Raw genomic sequence first — 23,094 nt, 5'->3', positions numbered from 1 at the left:
TTCTGAAATTATTTTTTCGTGTACAGTGATATATGTTTAGCGAGGTGGCGAATGCTTATACTAAACAGTATATAATGATGAATAGGTAGGGATCTCCAAAGGTACCGTTATGACTAGGGAAGCCAATAATCCAGTTAGTTCGACAATATTATATTATCGGGGAATATGAGTTCGACTGTCATTAAATTCAGAGCTGGTGTCAGTGAATATAACGAAGAGACTCGTCTATGTACACCAATTCCGGTTCAGGGTGAGATCGAGATTAAACCAAATGAAGAAGAAGAACTAGGGTTCTGGGACTTTGAATGGCGTCCCACTGAAAAGCCGATAGGAAGGGAACTGGATGCTATTTCTTTGATTTTGATTCCTGGAGAGACAATGTGGATTCCAATAAAATCTAGTAAGAGTGGTAGAGTGTTTGCTTTGGTCTTCTCTTCTAATGAAAGATACTTCTTCTGGCTGCAAGAAAAGAGCCCAGGAAACCTGCCTTTAAATGAATTGAGCGCTAAAGACAAAGAAATTTACGATAAGATGATCACTGTGCTCAATAATGGAGGTGAAAGTGATAATGAAGAAGAAATTCATGACGAAAAGCAGAAAGCACAAGATGCAGATGTTGATATGCAAGACTAGGTCGAAAGCTCTAGCATCTTATGATATGAAGCTCTGGAAGGAAAAAATTGTAGTTGACGCATTTGGTTTTCGAGCATCTATAGATAGATATGATTATAACAATATAGGCATGGAGGAGGCATTCGCAACTTCTGCCGAAAAGGTTTCCTAGTTTTCCTTATATATATGTACGTGATCTATACTTCGAAAAAAGTTTACATATTGCTGCATATCAACAAGACTCCCATCTCACAGACCAGCTTAGTTTATCACCCGCTTTGAATGGGATAACGCTTACTTCCTTCCCGTCACTTATAGACTGAGGAACCGTCTGTTCGCTTTTGAATAGCACCACTTTGTCGGCAGAGGCTAATTTACTATCTTCGATGCCATAAAAGGAAATTCCGAAATCTGAAACAAATCCTTTCAAGTTATCTAGAGCCTCTTGCTCTTCGAAGATTTGAGCGATATATGGAATCGCAAAGGACTGTGAGTAAACCCCCGCGCAAACGCCCATATACCTGGCCTTATTCTGTACGGGATGAGGAGCTGAGTCGGAACCAAAAAAGAAATATGGTTTCCCTGATACAGCAGCCTTGACTAAAGCTTTCTTATCATTTGGAAGTTTCGCAACCGGTTTGCAAAAATTTACTGGATTCCCAGCCCAATCATCAATTGTCAAGAACAAGTGATGAGCGGTCAATGTAGCTGCGACTTTTACATCTGAAGCATTCACCACGTCTTTATTTATATCCTCAATGGTGTTTATGGCAGCCTCACTGGTGCAATGCTCCAAAATCACTTTCAGGTTTGGGAAGTCGGTATGCAGCTTTCTCAAAGCCGGCAAAAAAGCTTCTTCTGCGTTTAATACATGAATGGCTTCTTCGTCTCCTTCCAGTACTGAAGGTTTCTCACCATGTAAGTTCAAGACCAGATTTTCTTCTTCCATGGCCTTGAAAATTGGGTAAAAGACACTAAAATCATTTGGATCCACCCCAGCAGAAGAATTTGTTGTTACGCCCGCTGGATAACATTTGACTCCATGAATTGCACCTTTTTGGGCTGCTTCATGAATTAGGTCTGGAGTCAATTCTTTAGAAAGGTAAAGACTCATGAGAAATGTTGTCTTAGGAGCCAATTTTTGCAGAGTCTTTTTGTATTCGACTACTCTGTCCAATGTTGTGATGGGAGGCTGTAAATTTGGCATGATGTAAGCTACTGAAACACCGCCATCTCTAATTTTGGGAGTGACTAATTCACACATCGCACCTTCTCTTACGTGCACGTGCATATCGCATGTTACGCCCAAATCTATTTCTTGCACCATGATTATGTCGCTGTTACCTATACCGTGTGCTGCTCTTTCTTTGCTCCAACGAAATATGTGGGCTTTTTCAAAGGTATCTCACCTCTTCTTATTATATATCTTTCACAGCCGATGCCGATTCATCGGGAAATCCCGAATGTTGAAATCTGACTCTGTAGATGATTGGCAATAAAAAAGGTAAACAGACTGATACCGGAAAAGGGATAATTGACCTAGCGCTCCATTGCCCGTATGAACTCAGTATGATACATTTGATGCAGTTTGGGGAAGAGTAAGCAGAGTGTTACATTTGTGAGTTTCCTACGTCAAGTTGCTCAAATCTTTAAATAGATGACGCTGTCAAAACGAATATTAAAATTTACTATTCGAGCTCGCATTTGGGTTGTCTATAATAGAAAATGTGTGAATATATATTTCTTTAATCAGTCTATTCTCTGAACATATGCTTTGGTCTTAATGGTGGTATTATTGTGTTAGATATAGATTGACCAGGTCCATGTCCGGGAAGCATAATGCACACGTAATCTCAGGGCTTTATCGCGTATTATTTGTAATGTCCCTCACTGTAAACTTATGAACATCCTTGTCATCTTTGGTGCGTCTGAACAATCATAAATAAGCATGAGACGTTGTAGTACCATCAGCACGTATATTACAGACAATATATATCAAACTAAAATTCCCGATAGGAATATAGACTTGTCGGGCAACGACACTGAATCTCGAAATTCTAAACGTTGTAATACTTCAAAAAGTAGACTTTTGGCGTATCTATTTGGCTGTTACGAAGACCGCATTAATTGACAGCAACTAGATACCGACAGAAGCGAAATTGTTTTATTCGATTGATAGCACCATTTACTTGAATCATCTGACCAAAATCGTATGGCACAGTAAAACCGCAAGGAAATCCATGGCAATGACAGGTGGATCAAATCGCTTTTTCACACTATAAGTTTTAAGCATAAATATACAATGTTTTCTTACAATCCTGGAGATCTCAGATAAGTAACTAAACTAATGATCAACTTGATTCACGGAAATTTACTCTTCTTAATATAACTAAAGGATGGAAGCGCAAAATCTCAAATCTAAACTTACTGTTCGTATATATGTTTATTCCCGGTACTTCATAATTGAGCAAGGTCCATGTTCTGCTGATGTGGTAGTTATCATTTGTATGACTTATATTGATTTATTTCAAGTAGCATTAATTGTGGGCGGGTAGATTCTTACGTCTGCTACTATTGACATATCTTAGTTTGTATGTAATTATAAAATATTACAAATGGAGGGTTGGCCGAGTGGTCTAAGGCGGCAGACTTAAGATCTGTTGGACGGTTGTCCGCGCGAGTTCGAACCTCGCATCCTTCAGTATTTTTTTGCTTCAGCTTGCTAATATTTCTAGTATTTACCGTTCTTCTGCCAGCAAACATATTGCAGGGGCTTCATTAAGCTTCATCTATCACTTCGGTGTGTCTTACTTTGAATGTGAGCGGAAGCACACTCAGCTGCAGCGATTTCGTGAAATTCTATACATTTTTTTTTTTTGAATCTTGCACGATGTCTATCAATGGACGAAAAACTTCGCATTCTACATGAAGGCGTTACTTATTATACAAGGTGTGTCGCATGTTGAGAGTATTAGATATTCATTGCTCGGAAGTTAATATTTTCTCGACAATTTTTAGCGTTTCATCAGCATCAGAATTCTCAGATTGTGATTTTTTAGCATAATCGGGGCTCTCTAGTTTCTTTCTTATAGCTTCATCAAGTTGTGTTCTTAATTCCTTAATCAACACTGCGTTTTTGCACCAGGTTCTGATTGGGAGCCAATTGTCAACAACAATCCCTGGTGAATGAATACTTCCGCCCACATCATAAGAGATCGCTCCTCCAAATAACAATAATGATAACGTAGTGGTTGGGGTCAAATCTCTTAAATACAGTTTATTAGTGACTTGGGATGTGGTAAACAAGACGAATGGATATCTTGCAACTGTGGGTATCTTTGACTGCTTGGAAATTGGACCTTCTACTTCAGAAAGCAGTTTAGCGTCTTCCAAATTCACTGAGTTGGTTGAAAATAAAACAGAACTTGGATGAATGAATGCTCTAGTTGCAGGCAGGGGTAAATTTTCCAAATCGACCTTCTTTTGAGTTTCTTGCGAGTCATTTGTTTTAAACTCTTCTAACTTATCCTGATATTCTTCACTTCTAATCCAGTATTTAATCATTTTGGCTTCTGGATCTTTTTCGATAGCACCAGAGCTTGTTGACAAATATTTCACATCTGGCAATTGTACCCTGGCCACGTGTGGATAAAACGCACCAGTGAGAATAGCTCTGAGGATATCAGAGTTTTTCTCATTTCTATTCAGATCGGGGGATAAATTTGCTCTGTAATTCATTGGTAGAAATCCTACATCTTTTAAAATAGAATAATACTGAGCTATCGATGATTTGATCTCATTCATTTTGTTATATGAAAGTAAATGATCCTTCAAGTACTTTCTTTTAATGGTTGGGTCTTTAATCTTCAAATAATTTCTGACAATTTCCAACACCGCAAATAAGTCCCCACGATTTTCATATTTGGATAGCAGGTTCTTTATTTTGTCTCTGTTTTCAAAACCTCCGATAAAAGGCAAAGCACCAATGCCAAGTATCGAAACAAGTAAAACACAAATATCTGTGCATCCAAATAGAATCCCATAAATCAGTAACTTACCATGCTTACTATCCATAACGGGCATCAAGCTGATGAATTGACCTAACTGTGTAAGCGAGTTATCGAACTCGTCAACTAACCCCACAGTAGTTAACATTCTTTCAGCCTTCTGCAAGGCTAGCAAAGGTGGTGCATCAAGTGCTGTGCTCAAAAACACTTTGACGTTTTTTATACCCATGGCTTTAACGGATAAGTAAAGGGACTCTAATGGAATTCTCTTGATCTCTGGAATTGGCATTGGAATCATGTCATTTTCATACAAACTCTTAGAAAATAGTTTGTACGACAAACCAGCACGAACTCTACCAGCACGACCTCTACGTTGTTTAACTTCAGCTTTTGAAATAAATGATTCAACTAGTTTTGTAGTATTATCCTTTGGGTTATAGAACATTGACTTGGCACGACCTGTGTCAATAGTGGCAACACAGTCATCTATAGTAATAGAAGTTTCGGCAATGTTCGTAGAGACAACAACCTTTCTCTTTCCGTGATACTTCCTGAACACTCTCTTTTGATCCTCAGGGGTTAAAGCGGAATGCAAGGGCAATATTACAAAATTTGCTTCATTGGTTTTATCAGATAGCAACTTACAGCACTTGTTAATCTCACCTACACCAGGTAAGAAAACAATAACAGATCCATTGCTGTCAGTATCCTTTAAACGTTTATCCACGTGTTTAACAACTTGTAGAAGTAGATCGTAGTTTATTTGCCCTGATGTAAAAAACTTAGAGTCGGCCCTTGGCCTTAGGTACTGGTCATTATCATTTCTTTCATCATCATCGCCATCATCATAAGATAAAGCTTTTTCCCTTTTAATTTTGAAATCTAAAGCATCCAAAATATCTTCTAAGAAATAATCTGTGATAGGAAAAGTACGTCCTTCTATGTGACATGTTGCTAATCCGGGAAAAAATTTCTTGAACAAGTCAACATTAACAGTGGCACTCATTAGGACAATCCTCATACCACGAACTTTAGTCAAAAGGTTTTTCATTAGTGTCACTATCAAATCTGTATCAATGGAACGTTCATGAACTTCATCAATAACAACAATGGTATTCTCTAACATAGTTCTAGCATTCTGTAAAAGTCTAACAAGAACACCTGTAGTCATGAACTTGATTCTTGTAGATGCCTTAGTTTTGTTGACACCTCTTATCACATAACCGATCTCGTCACCACAAGTCACGCAACGTTCATCGGAAACACGTTCAGCAAGCCCAATGGCGGATATCCTTCTAGGCTGCGTACATACAATTTTTGTTTTACTAAAATCTTCTTTCTGACTTTGCAAAAAATCCAGAACAAACTGAACGACCTGAGTGGATTTACCTGAACCTGTTTCACCAGTGATCAGTACAACTTCGTTATTATTGATGAGGTCGACAATCACTTTTTGTTTCTTCCAAGCAGGCAATTGTTCTCTAACTAACTGCATATTTTTGTATTCAGGGCTTCTAATTCTTTTGGTATATTCTTCCTTTAGAGCACTTAACATAACGTCAGATATGTTATTCTTTGCAAATCTCTTTGAGCCCATAGTATTATTTGTGTTTGCCTTATCTTTAGGTATGCTTCTGTTGCTAATTGCACCCTTTAAGTCAGATTCTGAAATTAACGGACCAGGATTATCAATAATTGCAGCAATATTGTCTTTCAGCCATTCAAATATATGATATATTAACATATCGCCTAATAAATTAGCCTCTTGGAGATAATGCAATAGTTTAGTCAGTGTTTGCTTCTTGATATAGTCAGGTAATTTGTAATTTATATCGAAGGTTGACACTATAATTCCCGGCAAAGAAGCCGGATAATTTTTAGTCCTGTAGATTTTCAGTTTGATTTTGGATTTTTCAATTAAATTTAACGTGTAATGAGAATTCTCTTTAATGTCCTTCACGCAACCTTCGTAAATACTTTCTAGAGTCTCCAGTTCTTGATTCCAACATTCAATAGATTCAGCTTCCCCTACAGACACGTTTGAATTAATTTTCAGAGATGGCAAGTATTCCATTGTCAAGAAACCGGCTGCCTCATTTTCGTCCATGTCATTTTCTTGTAAAGCTAGCAATGCTTCATCTGATGATACGCCAATTTCTGTCAAGCGCTCAACAATCATTCGAGTAGACAGGGGTAAAGTTGAGATCTCGACTTTATTCTTTGTATCCCCTTTCTTCTTATGAAAAAATCCCGGCAAGTCATCCTCAGGTAAATTGAATAATAAGAAAGATAAGGGATCTTTGTATGACATAGCTTCTTCTATGTGCTTTGGCCTAAACTGTAAAGAAACCAGCTTTTCCTTGAGCTGTTCTCTATCTTCAGTGGGCACTTCATTGGTATGGGTAATTTTTTTACTTAGCCAATCTATTTTGACTTTCAATGATGTTTCTATCAACTGTCTAGAAGACTCATCGAGATCAACAAATATTGCGCCTTCCCAAACTTTTTTTGGAAACCTTACTAATGAAGGCTTGTGTGAATCTCTATGCGACTTTGATTTGCTGTCTTTCAAATTTTTCTTGGAGGAAGGAGCCTCGCTATGGCTAGACAAGATAGTCCGCGTTACGTGCTCTTTCTGTGCTTGATTATTCTGTGCCATATGTTCCTTCTCACGCTGTTGTTTGAGCTTTCTATCTTCCACCATTGTCCTGAAGGGATCCAGATCAAACAGTTTGTTTATACGCTTTTCGTCGCCCTTCAAATTTCCCTTACGGAAATCGTCAAGGTCATACCATGTTTTCTTATGATTTGGTGGGAGCATCATATGCAGGTTTGTATTATATGCGATACGATATAATGCTATAGTGGAGGCCATATGTCTCGCTTCAACTGGAGTTTCTTGAGGAATGACAAGGCCTTTTCCAGCAGCCTTATCATAGGTTGGGTCGTTCATTCTTGCAACCAAAGTTTCTTTCGTCTTTGGGTCGGTAAACGACAAAACGGCAATAGCAATAAAGCCTTTGTCACCAATTTTCTTCATATCGTACTCTACCCTATTCCATTTTCGCTTTTGACATGTCTCGTGTAATATCGTGTGAGGCAATTTACCTGTCCAGCTTGCCGTTGATGTCACTTTTGCCCTATTAGCTTGCTGCTTGGTTTTTTTATCATCTTCTGGTTCTGGTTCTTGCGCCTTTTTTCCTTTTGTCTTCTTCTTCCCAGTAGCGACTGGTATATCATTCACGGGAGTCGAATTTTTCGAGCTACTCTTATTTTTCTTAGCCATTTTAAGTTCAATGCTGAATGTGAATGGTCGTATCACAAAATATTAATTAAATGGCTACTACTAATTACGGCTCCAGGTATAATTTTCTTTTCAATAATTGGAATATTATGTAGTTTTTAGTTAGTGTCAATATATTTTTTCAACTCATCGAACACTGAAATGGTTAACCGGAAACGCATTATTATTTTCAAAGCATAAGGATGAAAATTTCGATTAAACAGGTTGAAATAAAGCACTTCGATCTTAACATACACGTTGTTTTCTCTCAAATTGCCAACCGTATAATTGTTTCTTTTTTTGGTTACTATTATCGACAGGAGCATCCTTTTGAGCCACCAGCTAATTCAGAAAATGGAAAACTCACTAGAGAGACTGAGAGAGCACTTGAAAAATGGCTATAAAATTATTTTGAAGGATAGTGAAGGACAGGATACTGATGATATCGCGAAAGCTATAGAGGTGCAAACTGAATCTAGTAATGGCAGCTCTAAAGGCACTTTCCTGCTGAATGAAGAAACAGAAATCGAGATTGATGGCTCACCAGTACAGTTGCGAGTAATCATTCATTGTTGGATGAACAAAGACTCTAGTGCCGCTAACTATTTAGCTGACTGTAAAAATAAGCAATTGACAAATGTGTCCTTTCTGCAAAGAACGGATTTAATTAACTGGTTGTCTGGCAAAACTGAATCATCCCAATATTTGAAAGCAATCGGTCATAATGGTCAAACATCCGATAAAGCAAACACATCCAACGATGAAAGTGCACCTTTAACGGATGGATCACCTGACGCAAAACTAGCCACATCAGGATCTGCTGGAAATGGTCTTGTACCATCAGATCCGGTGCTAGCAGAAACGATGAAAAATGAACGTGTAGTGCAGGACCATAACTCTGCATTACGCGGTGCTAGACCAATTAATTTTGGTTATCTAATAAAAGATGCTGAACTAAAGTTAGTGCAGTCCATTAAGGGATCTTTGCGTGGCTCTAAACTTCCTCCCGGCCATAAAGGTGCTCACGGTCGTGTCTCCAAGACAAATGGTTCGTCCAGCGGCCCTCGCAAGGATCCTATCATTTTAATTCCTTCAGCTGCATCGTCAATGTTGACTATTGCAAATATAAAACAGTTTCTACATGATTCAAAATATATGAATCCTCGCGATTTACCGTCAACGCCAAATGGGTTAGTCAATATAGAAAAAAATTTTGAACGTATATCTAGACCGATTAGGTTCATTATAGTTGATAATACAAGGATGTTCACCAAGCCGGAATATTGGGATAGAGTTGTTGCCGTTTTCACCACAGGCCACACATGGCAATTCAACAATTATCAATGGAATACGCCACAAGAATTATTCCAACATTGCAAAGGTTACTATTTCCATTTTGCTGGTGACTCTGTGCCACAACACGTTCAGCAGTGGAATGTAGAAAAAGTCGAACTTGACAAGAATAAAAGATTCAAAGATGTGGAAGTGGTCCGTTATTTCTGGCATAGTTTGGAAAAGGAGCTTATTTCGAGAGGGTATCATTGAAAGAAGGAAAAATGAAATTTGTATCTTAATTACGAAAAATGCATCAATGAAAATGCAGCCCTTTTTTTTGGGGCTTTCATTTATGTTTGTAATGTGCGTTATGTTATTATTTTTATTATGTAACGGAATGAAGTTTGTATAACATCATGTTCATATGTAGTATAATTGTATATGGAATCCGGCATCATGTGCAAGCGTCCTTTATGCGTTCATTATTTGAGTGTGAGGGGGCCAATAAGAGTTTTTATAATAGTAAATGCCACTCAATTGTTTGTCTATCAGTAGGTCACCCTCGTCAACACAACTTTGTAAGACTTCCATAAGGATACCCAAAGTCCAGTTTGACTGTGAATTATTAGAACTCAAGATTTGTGTTAATTTTAAAAGATCAGAACCAGGGTTTTCATTTATCAAATCCACTAGTTTTTCCTTGACGACGTCGAACTTTTCGCTTGTCAGGCACAGAATTCTTTTGTTAACTTTTACTAATCTCAATTCGTTTAAACCTAGATGTTCAAACCGCTCGCAAGCTTCCTTCATTTCCATGGGGGATATAAGGCCAGTACCTATACGCATGGATTTATTGTACATTGCATATAGATCTACCAAGGTTACAATCATGTAGTTCGTATTGTTGTTGTCGTTGTTTGAGTCTTTAAACTCCGATAACGTGAACTCGTAAATTTCCCTCGCGATTTCATCCAAGAACAACTCTTTATTCAGGAATTTGTCTCTATCAAGAATCAATAGCGGTCTTTTGGCTTTCGGTTCATTAACCGTTGATTCGTCCTGGAAGTTTGTTGTCGTCTTTTTCATCGCTATGTTGCTGTTTTTGTATAATCTTTCGATGCTGGTGGCCAATGACATCAGTTTATTCAGATCGGTCAATGCGTTGTTGAAAAGAATATCGTTATTCAAGAGCTGGTTTTCTCTGGACTTTTCCAGACTCGCTATGCCGATCCTACTCAGCTTAGTCTCTACAAATAGAACATCATTATCACGATCGTGGCCGTTGGCCGTCTCCGTCACATCTATACCATTAACAGACACTACGTTTTGATTAAAGATGTGCTTATTTTTTTCATGAAGTATGCCTTCCAAAGCCTTTTCAGTGGCTTGCGAGAACAAAACACCATCGGACTTACGGAAGCTTAACTGTACGAATTCTGTAGGTGTTGCTGTTGATGACGACGACGACGGCGCAGCTGACGATGCCGAATGTGAGCTTTTACTTTTACTCAGTGAGTGTTTTTCTAACTCGATATGGATCCTAGAATCATGAAAGCTTCTCAATTTGTTCAATTTCGATCGTACCTTGGATGCGTTAGGTAGCCTGTGGCCGCAAATTTCGCAATTACCTATTTGAGGATGATTAACAAAAGTGCAAGCGGAACAAACATTTTTGTCAGAGTCCGACCCAGATTGATCACTGGACGTTGTGTTTGTTGTATTGGAAGAGTTTATTGAAGACCTGGTTAGTTCGTAATCTGCTGGCACGCCACAATTGACACAAATGGGTAAAGGTAGAGTGTCCTTAGCAAATTCCCCCCGTGTTTCGTTCGAGACCATACAAATGGGGCAGACCCACGTGGAAACGACATTGCTACACATTGCATCCGCGCGTTTCTCCAGGGCGTCTTTACTGGAGGAGTCCTTGAAGAACAAAATCAAACGAGGCGATCTGGTCAAAAAGCCAGACGAATAATCAACATGCGCGAGGTCGTCCAACTCCAAGCCTAGCGAATTTTGAGTGGGCTTAGAATCATCGATGTATATGATTCTTTGTGACGTTAAGAAAACTCTGCCCCGCTGTCTCTGCAAGATCTTTGACTTGCCATGGTAAAGGCCTACAGACTGGTCGATAAAAATATCTGTTTCGTTTTCTCGAAGTAGAGGTTGGCCCGAAGACGTTGTTTCCACATAGTGCCAGTACTCCATTTCAAAGGCCCTTAGGTTCGCCCGTCCTCTTCCTCTGCCGAAGTCCCTAGTTCACTTTGCTTGTAGTGAGTAATCTTTGTCAATTTTTTTTTCCTTCAACCTCCACGGTCACTGATACATGTGAAACCCTTTTTTCCTTCGTTAATTCTAAAAAAAGCGCGCCTAAGGAAACAAGGCGAAGCTTCTTACGTGGGAGGAATTACTTAACATGTTGCCGCTACGCCCCGTTGTGATGCTAATCCTGGAAATCAAGGCTAAAGAACGCAGCAGGATGTAGCGTAACCGTTACAAGCCGAGGCCTATTTTCACCCACCCATTCTTCCCTTTATCACTTTGTTGTTTCTGCCACACATACAGCCCCGGCCCCCGCTCACATGCGCCGTGCAAAGTCGCGAGACATAGCTACAGCAAGCGCTCTCCAACAAGCCCAGGACCTCGCTAACTCACACAGGCTGTCAAAGCCTCCAACCTGCGCYYGGAGACATCCCCATCCGCCTTGTCCAACATCACCAGATAGCCGCCGTTGGCCGTCTAGGGTGACCCGGCGCCACCAGGCTGAAAAAAAGCGCAGCGCAGTTTGAGGCGGTATTTCCTGATTGGGCGCATTATCAGCCAAGCCCAGCTCGGTATTTTTAGCATTCCAGGCAAAGAAACGGCCTCAGACGTATATATATGCGAGGGTGTTTCAGGTCCATGGCTCAGTAGTCAATGAGTCCTATGTTGTCTCTTGCTCGTGTTCTTATTCTTAATCAATATCGTTCTTCTTCTCATTGCTTGCAGATAGAACACGATTGTAGAGCACTACAGTTTGAAATTTTAATTAATATAATATCAAGAATCAAACAAAGTCATCACCGAGAAAAGATACAAGCATGAGGAATTTTTTCACGTTATTTTTTGCAGCATTATTTTCGCTTGCAGCACTCATATTGGCCATTGTGGCTTGCGCAGGTTCGACGAAAAACTATAGCCCTATAAACAAAATATATTGTGCCGAGTTAGATCTGTCGCAAATACACGTATCGACGGTTTTCCCCTCACTAGGGTCAGCTACGCTGTCGACGTTGGGCTTGCCCTCGTATATAAATATTGGTCTGTGGTCATACTGTTTGGAGGACTCTTCCCACAGCATCCAATCCTGCTCTTCCCCCAGCGGTATCCAAAAGTTCAATCTAACGGGATTGTTGTATGACAACATCGTTGACAACGAGGCTTTGAAGCTTATAGACTCCATAGCTGACGTTGTTCTCCCCTCAAAACTACAGGACAAGATGAAATACTACAACGATTTGGTCAAATGCATGTTCATCACCATCATCATAGGCATTGTCCTGAGCTTTGTCAATTTGGTGTTCAGTATCCTGCGTTGGATCATCCATATTAGGCCGCTGGTGTGGGGTGGTGCTTTTTTTTCGTTCTTGGCGTTCGCTGCGCTAATTATCAGCATAGGTTCGTGTCTGGGTACTTATTCGTATATCAAGTACATCCTGAAACACAACTACAGTGACTACGGTATTTCGTTGAGCATTGGTAGGACTTACCAAGGTTTAATGTGGGGGGCGGTTGTTGGAGCTCTACTGAATTTCATCTTATGGTGTAGTGTGAGATCTAGACCAAACATGATCTATGCGAATGCACCAATTGAAGAGAAACCATTGATTTGAACAAGCGTGTTTATTAATTATTTGGAATTCGATTTTACTTAGATATGACTAGAGATATTGTCTATATACAATTCAAAAAAAAAAATAATGGAGAAAATTAAAGAGTTAAAGAATTGAAATTTTTGAAGTTTGGTTGTTGTTTTTTAATTTTTTTTCATTTCATTTGGCAAAGTTCTTTTCAGTATCAGAAGCACCTTCATGTTCTTGGATGATTCTTGATGTAGAGTCGCTTTCTTGGACATTGATTTCAGCTTCCATGGGGTCAACTTGCCTTCTGCCCATCCACCAACTGTGTGCGATATAGAGGAATACCAAGACGGCAAATACAAATCCAGACCACATTAAACCAAAGAATGGAGAAGATCCAGCGATAACAACATCGTAGTTATCTTTTTTGCTACCGGATTTCATAATGCCAACGATAACACTAAAGATAGCGCTACCCAAACCACTGAAAATACATTCCCAACCGGAAATAAATCCCAACACTAACCATTGTTTTTGGCTAATTGTAGGACGTCTACTCAATAGGATAAAGTATAACATTAGGAAGAAAGCAGTGATGATACACATCAAGTTCATGGCTAAAGCAGCTCTAACGGCAGGAACATACATATATTCTCTTTTTTGCAATTCACCGTCCAGGTGTAAGTCGGCTTTACTAACGTTTAAAGCTTCCAGGTAAGGCTTAAAGTCTGATTGAATGATATTGTCGTAAACAATTCCTCTGAAATCCATGTTTTGAACGGCATGTGATTTGCTACATGAATACATTGTTCTGTTACTGTGAGCACGGCACATTGTGAAAATAGATAGACGATAATCGACAGGAATGTGTAAATATTCAAGAATAGATGGAGTCAATTCCTTCAATTGTTCGGGAGTGATTGCAGTCACACTTTCAGCGGAATTCAAAATTTTGAATATTGGTAAAAATGTAGCAGTATTGTTTTCAGCCCATTTGGTAATGCTGACCAACGATGAGAAAGTCAATGCTGGGTCACTGGAGGCAGATAGTAAACTGAACAGATATGGAACGTACTGAAGCAAAGCGGTGTTACTGGCCAATTGTGATTCTAAAGCTGGAACCATGGACACAACAGCTGATGCGTTAGCACTGCTGGAGAGAATTTCGTCAAGTGCCACTAATTGATTCGTGGAAGAAGCGGCCTCTTTGGAAACAGCCAAACTTGCAACAGATGAAAGTAGCTCAGTCTGGTTTGTAGTGTAACCCAATAAGCTAGTCAAAGCAGCCATAGCTGTTTTAGCGGAAGGTGATTCGGTGATGTTTTCGGAAATCATAGTGCTCAAAACCGTCAACGTACTATTTTGAGACGTAGTTTCATCAAATAATGTAATGACAGCTTGAACAGCTGAATGCAAACTAGAAGGAACAAGCGAAGCTAAAGATGTGATTGTGGTAGTGACATTGCTTCCCTTGGCAAGTGCAGATTCCAGACTGGTAAACAATGAAGAAACCATTGTAGATGGAATAGTGGAGTTCATAATAGTTCCTAATGCTTCTAATGTAGCGGTGGTGTTCTTAGAAGTTTCGAATAATTCAAATACTGGGGACAGTTGTACTTTTTCGGCAGAAGTCATATTATTCAAAGTAATTAGAGATTCAGTGGTGGCTACCGGGTCAGTGGAATCAGCTAATAGAGTTAAGACAGTGTTTGCCATAGCAAGCGAACTAGAGGAACTATTGCTCGACATGGATGACATCAAAGTACTAAAGCCATCCAAAAGTTCAGTGGTATTTGTAGAAGTAGTCAATAATTCATCGAGGGCAGAAAAGGCTGCGGTGGTACCAGCGTTAGTCCCTGTTAAAGCCATTGGAGCCAATTTTGTTAGAGACGACAATGTCGTTGCGGTATCTGTGGCATGGGATAACAAGTTCAACAGAGGAGACAAGACTTCGGTAGAGGCGATTGCCTTAAGAGCACCGAAGATGGTATCTACCGTAGTGTTTGGAGCAGTCAAAGCAGAACCCAAAACCGTTAAAACTGGGCCGACTTGTGGCACGACTTTGGTAACATTAATTTTTGAAATATCAGCATCACCGATGTAAATGTTTGTTAGTGGTTTATAGTTCGAAGTAGAACCCGCGGTGGCAATAATCGTTAATAAAAACGTTGTAAGTGTCAAAAAAGCACAAATCGGGAGGAGTATTTTTGTGTTCATTGTAGTGATCTGTTCCTCTTACTGATCTTCTTTTCCTATAAAAACATTACAACAATAGTGGTTTCTAAACAAAACCACGAAACCCAAGAGATAGCAAGAAAATAACGTAAGATGGATGCCAAAAGCTTATATATTATCGTTGCTTTAGATCGAAAAAAAAAAACTTGTATGTAAAAAAGTGTAAGAACCATAGCTGTAGCTGCTTGAAAAGCGATAAGTTTGTTGAGGATTTAACAATTTCAACTTTTTTTTTTCAGGACGATAGATTGACGTAGTTAAATTCGACTACATAGATCTATAGGCAAATGTTTTCTCTCCAGGGACGACGCCGTATAGAAAAGCGACTACGGATGTTACTAAGAAAACCACAACAAATTCAGGTTAAACGAGTGCCGAGGAGAACCTTAATCCTCGATGCGACGTCCGAGCGGAGTAAGAGGATCTACCCAGCAACCGGCGGACGACAGCAGCCATTTAAAGGGCAATCATCGGAGCACTTGTACCGCACGTGAAGAGCTTCCACGGAAAACATACTGGAATATTATATGGGATATGCGTCAAACACAACACCTCGAAATACAAAGTCTATGCCTTCATTGCGGTAGAAAATCTTACCCGTCATTCTACAGCCAATTTTTATCTCTATATTCTCAGTATGAGTTAGTGCCATTCATGCCGCGATGGCCATTGTTCAAACCCTTTCTTGTAACAGACCCCACCGTGCCTTTGTTTCAGCGGTCCCTTACCTGAAGAAAAAGAAATGTCTTCCAGAAACGAATGGGAAGGCAAGAAAAAAGAAATGAGTTGTTGAGTTTTCCAACAAAAAGAAATGAGGATCTTGACTAAGATGTGTGGGTCTTCGACAGGTGTCAGAATAAATAGTGCTTTGAAATCGGCGATCAATGGCTGTATATGGCAATATATGGTAACTTTAGTGAAAGTGCACCACCTTGCAAGGCAAACGTTACCTCGGGCACGACGTTTATAGGCATGCTTTACGTGGAAGTAACATGCAGGATGATCGTTCGGGTTTTCTCATTCATATTGTAGAAGGTACGCGCAACTGTTGCATTTTGCCTGTTTAATTTTCATTTCATCTTGTGTTATTTATCTTGTTTAAGAGGGTGAATTTTCTAGAAGCTCTACAAGGATAACAAATGCACTCAGTTACATGAATTAAAGTACTATATTGTTGAGAATAATAGTACTTTTAGTACAACTTAGGGCACTCGCGATGGGCAGGCGGAGCGGGAATAGTTTGTTCATTTACAAGACTATCAGCAAACTCCCAAATGCCTCCTTCGATGCTCATTGCGCCGTTCGAGGATGCTTCTTCTGCCAAGAAGTTAATGAACCTCAGGTATGGGTCTTTCTGTTCTTCATCCAACGATTCGTTTGCGTTCGGTTCGCCCCAACTTTGATCTTGAAAAAACTTTAGAATAAACCTTATTTGTGGACTCGCCAAAAAAGTCAGAAAACGCAATCTTCACAGGCACTAGTTCCAGCTTAGTCAGGCCCCCTTAATGAGTGAACGCCCTTTTTGTTTTTTAGTCTTCTATAAATCGAACGGTAACGTTATTCAAGTTCAGAAATGTCCTTGGCAGGCGTAGCAGTCACCAACAGGCAAGACGCAACAAAGAGGTAATATCTGATGCAGTACGAGGAGCGGAGATGGCTCACGAAGCTTGAACAGCCTAGAGGCTTATCCTTCATATATATATAGAACGTCTAGTTTTTTGGATAAGCCAGAGACGATCACATTTCAGACACCTTTCCGTCATTCGCTTCGGTCCTGCAGCAGATTGCCTGTTAAACTGATTTTGTGCTGTGAATTGAATATATATATGGTCAAGTATTCTATTCTGTACTACAGTCAAAAAAAGCAACAGTTTTCATAAATGCATAAATACTTCTGGGATTTTATTAAAAGGGTCAAACATATATGGAATACCGATTTCTTGAGGGTTTTGCTACTAAAGACGCTACGTAGTAAATAATCGCGTTAGTATTCAACGACATGTAATGTCAAATCAGAGAAGGAGTTGATCCAAGGTTGTTCTTTCAAATATTTTCCCCCGTCAAAATCTGTGAGTATTCGGCAAGATGTAAACTTCGTGGCAATAGACTCATAGTCTAGTTCTGGTAGTTTGACCTTGAGCTTGGAAGAGTTGTTTCTGTTTTTCCTTTTCCTTTTTGGAACAAAGGTTGTAAAATCATCCATGCTATCTTGTTTCTTGGTCTCCGGTGTGATGCTAGGTTGCAAGTAATGTACGAGCTTGCCCAAGCGAGGATATTTTTCATACAGTTGGGCCTTAGTATACCTGTCAGTGTGTGACACTATATTGTTTGCTAGCCATAAGTGTGGGCACTCCGACGATAGTATATTTTCAGTCAAATCTAAAGGAGCATGGGGAAGGAAATATAACACGGACCCATAATTGCTTGTATTGCTTTCTAAGAAGTTTTCCTCTATCACCCACCTTTCTCCCAAAGTTTTCAAGTATATTGTTTCCTCTTTGGTGAATACCGGGTCATATAAGGAAACAACAATGTCTCTTGAATTCTCACTATGAATGTGGTCAATAATCTCTAGAAGAAGAGCGAATTGGTAAGTGGCAGGAAAGTCTTCTTTAAAGTTACCGATTGCTACACACCGCACCTTTTTGATGTCATTGATGTATGGTTGCAAACTCTGAAATAAATCTGAGAGAAACTTCGATTTTTTCAGAACATCTCTATCGGATTGAACTACTTCTTCGAACGACTTGTCAGACGCTATTTTTTTGCCAGTTTTTTTAAACCTAGCGCTCTTATTCTCTAAATCCATCAATCAAAGTACTGATTATAATCATTTTGCCTTCAATTCAATAACTTCACCTTCACTGCAAGCCTTTAAGTGAGCATTCACTTTTTTCATTATCACATTCAAGTTAGAAACCCGTTTACCCGGCCTAGAAGTCGTCAGTTTTTATTTTGGAGATACCTATGAATAATGTATTCTAATAGAAATTTCAGAAACGCTCATACTACTTCTACTCCCCCAGCTTTCTCTAGTATTCAAGCGTTAAAACTTAATATATTGTGGCTTACCTTATATGATTTTTACATGAATATTTTATTTAGCTTTAAACAATTTTTGCGAAAGACAGCTTTTGATAGCGAAATATGAAAATTAATGAAATGATGAGCTATCTCTTCCATCTTTTTATGTTTTTACAAGCAGCATTTACGGTCATCGCTTTCTTTGTCGTAACTAACAGTGCTTTGAGCCGATTCTCCTCCACCCATAGAACCAAGAGGTTCGTAGCAGAATATAAAACGACCAACTATAGCACCAATCAAACAACTGATGATAATATAGCCGTTATAATACATGAACAGCAGCATGATGATATATGACAATCCCCATTGTAGGACGAAAATGGTTACTCTTACCATATGATCCAAAAAGCTGGGGTACAATTCTACGGGAGTTACTAAAGAACAACATGATAGGACTTTCTTTAATAAATCATCTTCAGGATTATTTAATCCTCTTGGGCCCCAAACGTAAAAACTGTAGATAAAACTCTTTTGTAGAGCGATCAAGGTTGTTTTCCAGCTAGCTTCGTTATGAAACCCTTGCAGCTCCTCCATATCAGACTTGGCATCTTCATCGCCACATTTTACAACGTACTCTTCTGGTGAGTAGTTTGCCAAATGCTTTATTTTCTGTCTTCTTAAGAGTTCAACATCAAATTGTCTTGAAAAACGAGTAAGCCATTGTGCGACGACCACCAGGGCAAAACAACCGATACAAGAACCCGCAAATTTCCCCTTCGTATCATTTCTCCAGGATCTAGCAATAAAGCAGGTATCAATCGTGTACCAATTCCACAACATCGATATTTTACATGTTGCTTTTTTAGTAGCAGCGCTACTACTACCACCCATGTTCATTTTGTCTGATTTCTACTGGTAGTTTTTCTTTTTTTTTTGATTTCTTTCTTTATTAGTATTCTAGAAGATACTTGAATCATAGGAAGGTTAAAATCTCCGCAATCGAAGGGTGTCTCTTTATATGGCTGCATGTCACTAATTAATGTGCTCTGACGCATGTCCTCATGGCGCTAATTTGCTCGCCCAAGGATTGAACGAAAACTCCGAAGCCGCGCAAGATCGTGAGCAAAATAGGAATGTATTTGTTTAAGAATTGAGTAAATAATCCTACTTAGTACTACAAAGTTGCTAAATAGAGAAAAAGGGTGTGTATATTATTCTGGCGTCTTGTTGATAGAAGTGGATGATGAGGACCCAGAAGAAGCAGGAGGTTTAGACTTGTCAACAGATGTCGACTTTCTTCTAGTCTTGCGTTTCTGGAAACTCAAATTTGGGCTCGTAATATTTACGGGTGTAAACTTCGAAGGCATAATGACTCTGGTAAACTTGTTTCTCAACTTCTGTTGCACGTAGTCCATATCTAAGTGTTTTGTTAAGGAGATCTTCGGAATACAGCTAATATAATGTCTGTCATCCAGCTGGACATCCAAAGGATCTTGGGTATGACATCCTGGAGACATTTTCAGTCTGATTGAGTGCGATTTTTGGCCAGAAGCGTCTGTACTTTCATAAAGCTCAAAAGTGATCTGGGATAAATAGTCAAGCTCCGGTAACGCGTTTCTGGCAATTCTCATAGGAATACCGGATTCATATATGATATTCAACAAGGTGTAAATATGAGATTCTTTAGTGAAATAAGCAACACAAGCTGGTGTTTCTCTATTCTTCATATCTCCTATATCATTTAGTATTTGTTTAGCCAAAGGTAATGATGTTAATAAACCAATATCCAATTTTTCAGCATCCAAAATACCATATTCTTTGGGGCAAATAAAATCAAATAATACCTTAGCCAACTTATACAGTTCTCGCAACTGCATAAATCTTGGCTCATCAAATTGAGATGAGGATTTGGTTTTTCTGGATCTAGACGTTTTTCCACTTTCTAAGACCCAACCCAAAGAACCGACGCTATTACTGCTCTTACTCATACTATGGCTATCTACAATCTTAAAATTGTTTTTGGCGAGAATATTAATTGGATAACGATCAACCAAAGAATGAGTGCCTAACTCATCAGCGATAGATTCGTTTGGATGCCCCGGATCAAAGATGTTTTCCAAAAATTGTCTGTTATGAAGGGCATCATATTTCATAGTATCATACAATTCAGAGATTTTAGAAGGGTCTACTTTTTCTACGTTGTTAAACTCCTTGAAAAGTTTATCCCATCTTTCCTTGAATAGACTGGGGTCTTCAGAAGTACACCATCTTGTTTGCATTGTGCTGACATCCTTTTTAGCAAAATTGTTATCCATGATTTTTTTATGGTAATTCATTAACTCAACAACTCGCTTTATGACTAAGTACGGTTCTGGCATCTTTGGGGGCCAGGCAAATTGAGGAGGAGCTTCTTTCCCCTCTCTCAACAAAGGCTTTAATTTCTTTTTCACCGTATCCATTAGATCCTTGGCGGCATTACTATCGTCCAATAGGTCCTTTCTGATACTGATTTCGTCACTACCTAGTTCATCTGCACCAAAAAGAGCTCTGGTCCAGTACTGTGCAGTATGAAGAACACGTCTCTCGGATGAGGAGAATATCTTGATATTCTGTAAAATGCTCTTATTCAATAAATCAAAGTCCTGCCTCATTTGCTCCCCAAGCTCAGTGGCTTGATATTTAGCAGAATGTGTGGGCTCACCGCCCCACTTCAAAATAAACTGCACCTTTTCGACTTCATTCTCCTTATTTAAAACAGGTTTTAACTGAATCTTGGTCCCTGGGAAGTCTAGTTTCTTTTCTAGAGCATTTGCCAATACTTTAATCTTGGCTGGATTTCCTGCCTTTTCATCTAATGCAATTCTTAAGGCTTGGAGAACAATTTTTAGATCATTTACGTTTCTGATAACAACTTCTTCCTTGTGCCCTTTCAATAACGATATAAAAATAGGCGAAGTAAATGAGTGTTTGAATTTTTGCTTTGGTGTTCTGTCAGCATGACGGATAATTATAACCAAACCTTTGAACACCCATTTTTGCTCTTTTTCTTCACGAATAATTGGCAAGTTCTTTTTTTCCGTATCCATCTTTTTCTTGGCCTCGATGAAAGTGTTTCTTAATATATTTGCACACGAATCATAATAGACTTTGTTGTCTTTTACAAATGAAAACCCATTGACATCAATGACGTAACTTTTACCTGAAACACGCAGCAAATCAAAACCACAGATCATCTGAGAAAACGCTTTGGATACTCTTCCAGCAATGGATTTTTCTTCGTCTGATAACTCTGTGATATACCTAACTTCTTTGCCGTGAGTGTTTCTTCTGACTATACCATCAACTACAGGCGATTTTCTAGTCTCAGCATGGCAGAAGTTTTCACCAATAGTATAGGCCTTAACATCTTCAAAATTATCTGTATCCATAAATTCTTCATAGATATAGGAACCCTCTGTACGTGGATGAACTAAGGCAGGATCAAATTCAGAAGACTTATTGCCAACTTTACGAAACAAACGGCGACCACCTCCACCATTCTTAGAGTGATAATATATATAAATATTGTGGTCCTCACCATCTACGGGCTTTTCAACATAGGGTTTGGTCATGACCTTCCCATCAACTTCCAAAGTATCGTCATCTACCATTTTCCAGTCCGGTTCTTCAACAGCTTTCACTTCCACACCGTGTTCGCGCAACTTCATTCTTAACTCTTCGTTGGCTCGGGGACCTCCATCCCTGCTGATTTCGAGTCTTGGTGGAGTGGGAACTTTGTAAGCTTCTAGTACTTGTAAGCATAGTCTTCTATCCCATAATATTTTTTGCATTATCAGGTCATTGATGAAAAAAGGCTTGCGTAATTTAACATACTTTATAGCTTTGTCTAAGGGGAATCCTGATGAAAAGAAAGATATTAAAAAGTCACATGTTGGCCAATTCTCGATTCTCTCATCTAGAATCACTTTGTCTCCAAAAATAACAGTCTCAAATTCACCATGTTCTATCAAACGGTTCAAAATATGTCTCATTGGTTTAGAAAGGACTTTTGCATCCATTGCACAGACCCCAATCTTCCCAATCTTGGGCAATTTTGGTTTTGGTTGACTTGTGGAGGACTTGCGGGAAGAGGTGGATGAAGTAGGTGCCGAACTGCTTGCAGCAGGAGTCTGTTCAACGTCAACAGGTGCTTGTGGGATTTGTGGGGATGCGGTCTTAGAGGTAGAGTCTATACTACCGGATTCATTGGCATTATTGGAATTGCTGGGTAGACCGTCAGAATCCGTCTCTGGCTTCGGGTTACTATCCGCTTTCTTTAGTCCAGACGTACTGGTTGGATTGGCGTTATTCCCATTTTCTGATTCAGTGCTTATGGTTCTTTGTAGTGTGTCATGGACATTAAGGTTTTCCTCGCTATGGTCATCTGGAATCCCGGGAGGAGGCAGTTTCAGAGACATGTTTTCGCTAGCCGATGTTTTTGGGCTAAAGCCCTCTAGTATCGGAGCGATGGATTGCATTGCTTTCTTGGTGTTCTTGTTCAGGAACAGAGGCGACATCTCAGATGGTGTACAGGGCGAACTAGTACTAGTTCTAACCTCTTGTCGAAGAATCTCATTTGGTTCTGACGATTCCTTTCTGACCCCGCTCATGACGTGCTTCAGTTTCTTGGCGTGGCACGAAAGCTCTTGAGTTTGGCTTAGCTTGCTTTGTTGGTAACTTATCTATTATAACATATTGATTTGTTAATTAATCATATCCAAATTTAGTCTGATAATGACTTTTTTGAGAATACGTTTGAGCACGTGCTCGTATTTTTTTT

The 23,094-nt window shown here is 39.3% G+C and overlaps 10 protein-coding genes and 1 non-coding gene across 11 annotated transcripts; 4 read left to right on the top strand and 7 right to left on the bottom strand.

The window, feature by feature from the left end:
• Positions 1–165: 165 nt before the first annotated feature.
• On the top strand, positions 166–633 carry RPN13 (proteasome regulatory particle lid subunit RPN13; the record flags this gene model as incomplete). Its single annotated transcript, XM_018366967.1, has 1 exon — positions 166–633. The coding sequence occupies one exon, from the start codon at positions 166–168 to the stop codon at positions 631–633; it is 468 nt and encodes a 155-aa protein (XP_018220806.1).
• Positions 634–844: 211 nt separating this feature from the next.
• On the bottom strand, positions 845–1,939 carry URA4 (dihydroorotase; the record flags this gene model as incomplete). The annotated part of the gene is made up of 1 exon (XM_018366966.1): positions 845–1,939. The coding sequence occupies one exon, from the start codon at positions 1,937–1,939 to the stop codon at positions 845–847; it is 1,095 nt and encodes a 364-aa protein (XP_018220805.1).
• Positions 1,940–3,229: 1,290 nt separating this feature from the next.
• Positions 3,230–3,313, top strand: DI49_3916. Its single transcript has one exon. It is a non-coding gene; the product is annotated as a tRNA-Leu (tRNA).
• Positions 3,314–3,591: 278 nt separating this feature from the next.
• Positions 3,592–7,905, bottom strand: DI49_3915 (RNA helicase; the record flags this gene model as incomplete). Its single annotated transcript, XM_018366965.1, has 1 exon — positions 3,592–7,905. One exon carries the CDS (start codon positions 7,903–7,905, stop codon positions 3,592–3,594), a length of 4,314 nt encoding a protein of 1,437 aa, XP_018220804.1.
• Positions 7,906–8,256: 351 nt separating this feature from the next.
• CDC73 (Cdc73p) lies at positions 8,257–9,447 on the top strand (the record flags this gene model as incomplete). The annotated part of the gene is made up of 1 exon (XM_018366964.1): positions 8,257–9,447. The coding sequence occupies one exon, from the start codon at positions 8,257–8,259 to the stop codon at positions 9,445–9,447; it is 1,191 nt and encodes a 396-aa protein (XP_018220803.1).
• Positions 9,448–9,648: 201 nt separating this feature from the next.
• Positions 9,649–11,385, bottom strand: VPS36 (ESCRT-II subunit protein VPS36; the record flags this gene model as incomplete). Its single annotated transcript, XM_018366963.1, has 1 exon — positions 9,649–11,385. The coding sequence occupies one exon, from the start codon at positions 11,383–11,385 to the stop codon at positions 9,649–9,651; it is 1,737 nt and encodes a 578-aa protein (XP_018220802.1).
• Positions 11,386–12,257: 872 nt separating this feature from the next.
• Positions 12,258–13,049, top strand: PUN1 (Pun1p; the record flags this gene model as incomplete). The annotated part of the gene is made up of 1 exon (XM_018366962.1): positions 12,258–13,049. One exon carries the CDS (start codon positions 12,258–12,260, stop codon positions 13,047–13,049), a length of 792 nt encoding a protein of 263 aa, XP_018220801.1.
• Positions 13,050–13,208: 159 nt separating this feature from the next.
• Positions 13,209–15,233, bottom strand: INA1 (Ina1p; the record flags this gene model as incomplete). Its single annotated transcript, XM_018366961.1, has 1 exon — positions 13,209–15,233. The coding sequence occupies one exon, from the start codon at positions 15,231–15,233 to the stop codon at positions 13,209–13,211; it is 2,025 nt and encodes a 674-aa protein (XP_018220800.1).
• Positions 15,234–17,235: 2,002 nt separating this feature from the next.
• On the bottom strand, positions 17,236–18,060 carry BER1 (Ber1p; the record flags this gene model as incomplete). The annotated part of the gene is made up of 1 exon (XM_018366960.1): positions 17,236–18,060. The coding sequence occupies one exon, from the start codon at positions 18,058–18,060 to the stop codon at positions 17,236–17,238; it is 825 nt and encodes a 274-aa protein (XP_018220799.1).
• Positions 18,061–18,446: 386 nt separating this feature from the next.
• Positions 18,447–19,172, bottom strand: CTR3 (high-affinity Cu transporter CTR3; the record flags this gene model as incomplete). The annotated part of the gene is made up of 1 exon (XM_018366959.1): positions 18,447–19,172. The coding sequence occupies one exon, from the start codon at positions 19,170–19,172 to the stop codon at positions 18,447–18,449; it is 726 nt and encodes a 241-aa protein (XP_018220798.1).
• Positions 19,173–19,486: 314 nt separating this feature from the next.
• VIP1 (inositol polyphosphate kinase VIP1) lies at positions 19,487–22,924 on the bottom strand (the record flags this gene model as incomplete). Its single annotated transcript, XM_018366958.1, has 1 exon — positions 19,487–22,924. The coding sequence occupies one exon, from the start codon at positions 22,922–22,924 to the stop codon at positions 19,487–19,489; it is 3,438 nt and encodes a 1,145-aa protein (XP_018220797.1).
• Positions 22,925–23,094: the final 170 nt, after the last annotated feature.

The sequence above is a fragment of the Saccharomyces eubayanus genome, chromosome XII, assembly GCF_001298625.1.
Source record: "Saccharomyces eubayanus strain FM1318 chromosome XII, whole genome shotgun sequence".
Classification (NCBI taxonomy): domain Eukaryota; kingdom Fungi; phylum Ascomycota; class Saccharomycetes; order Saccharomycetales; family Saccharomycetaceae; genus Saccharomyces; species Saccharomyces eubayanus.
The sequence above is the reverse complement of the archived record's forward strand: the minus strand, read 5'-3'. Positions and strand labels throughout refer to the sequence as shown.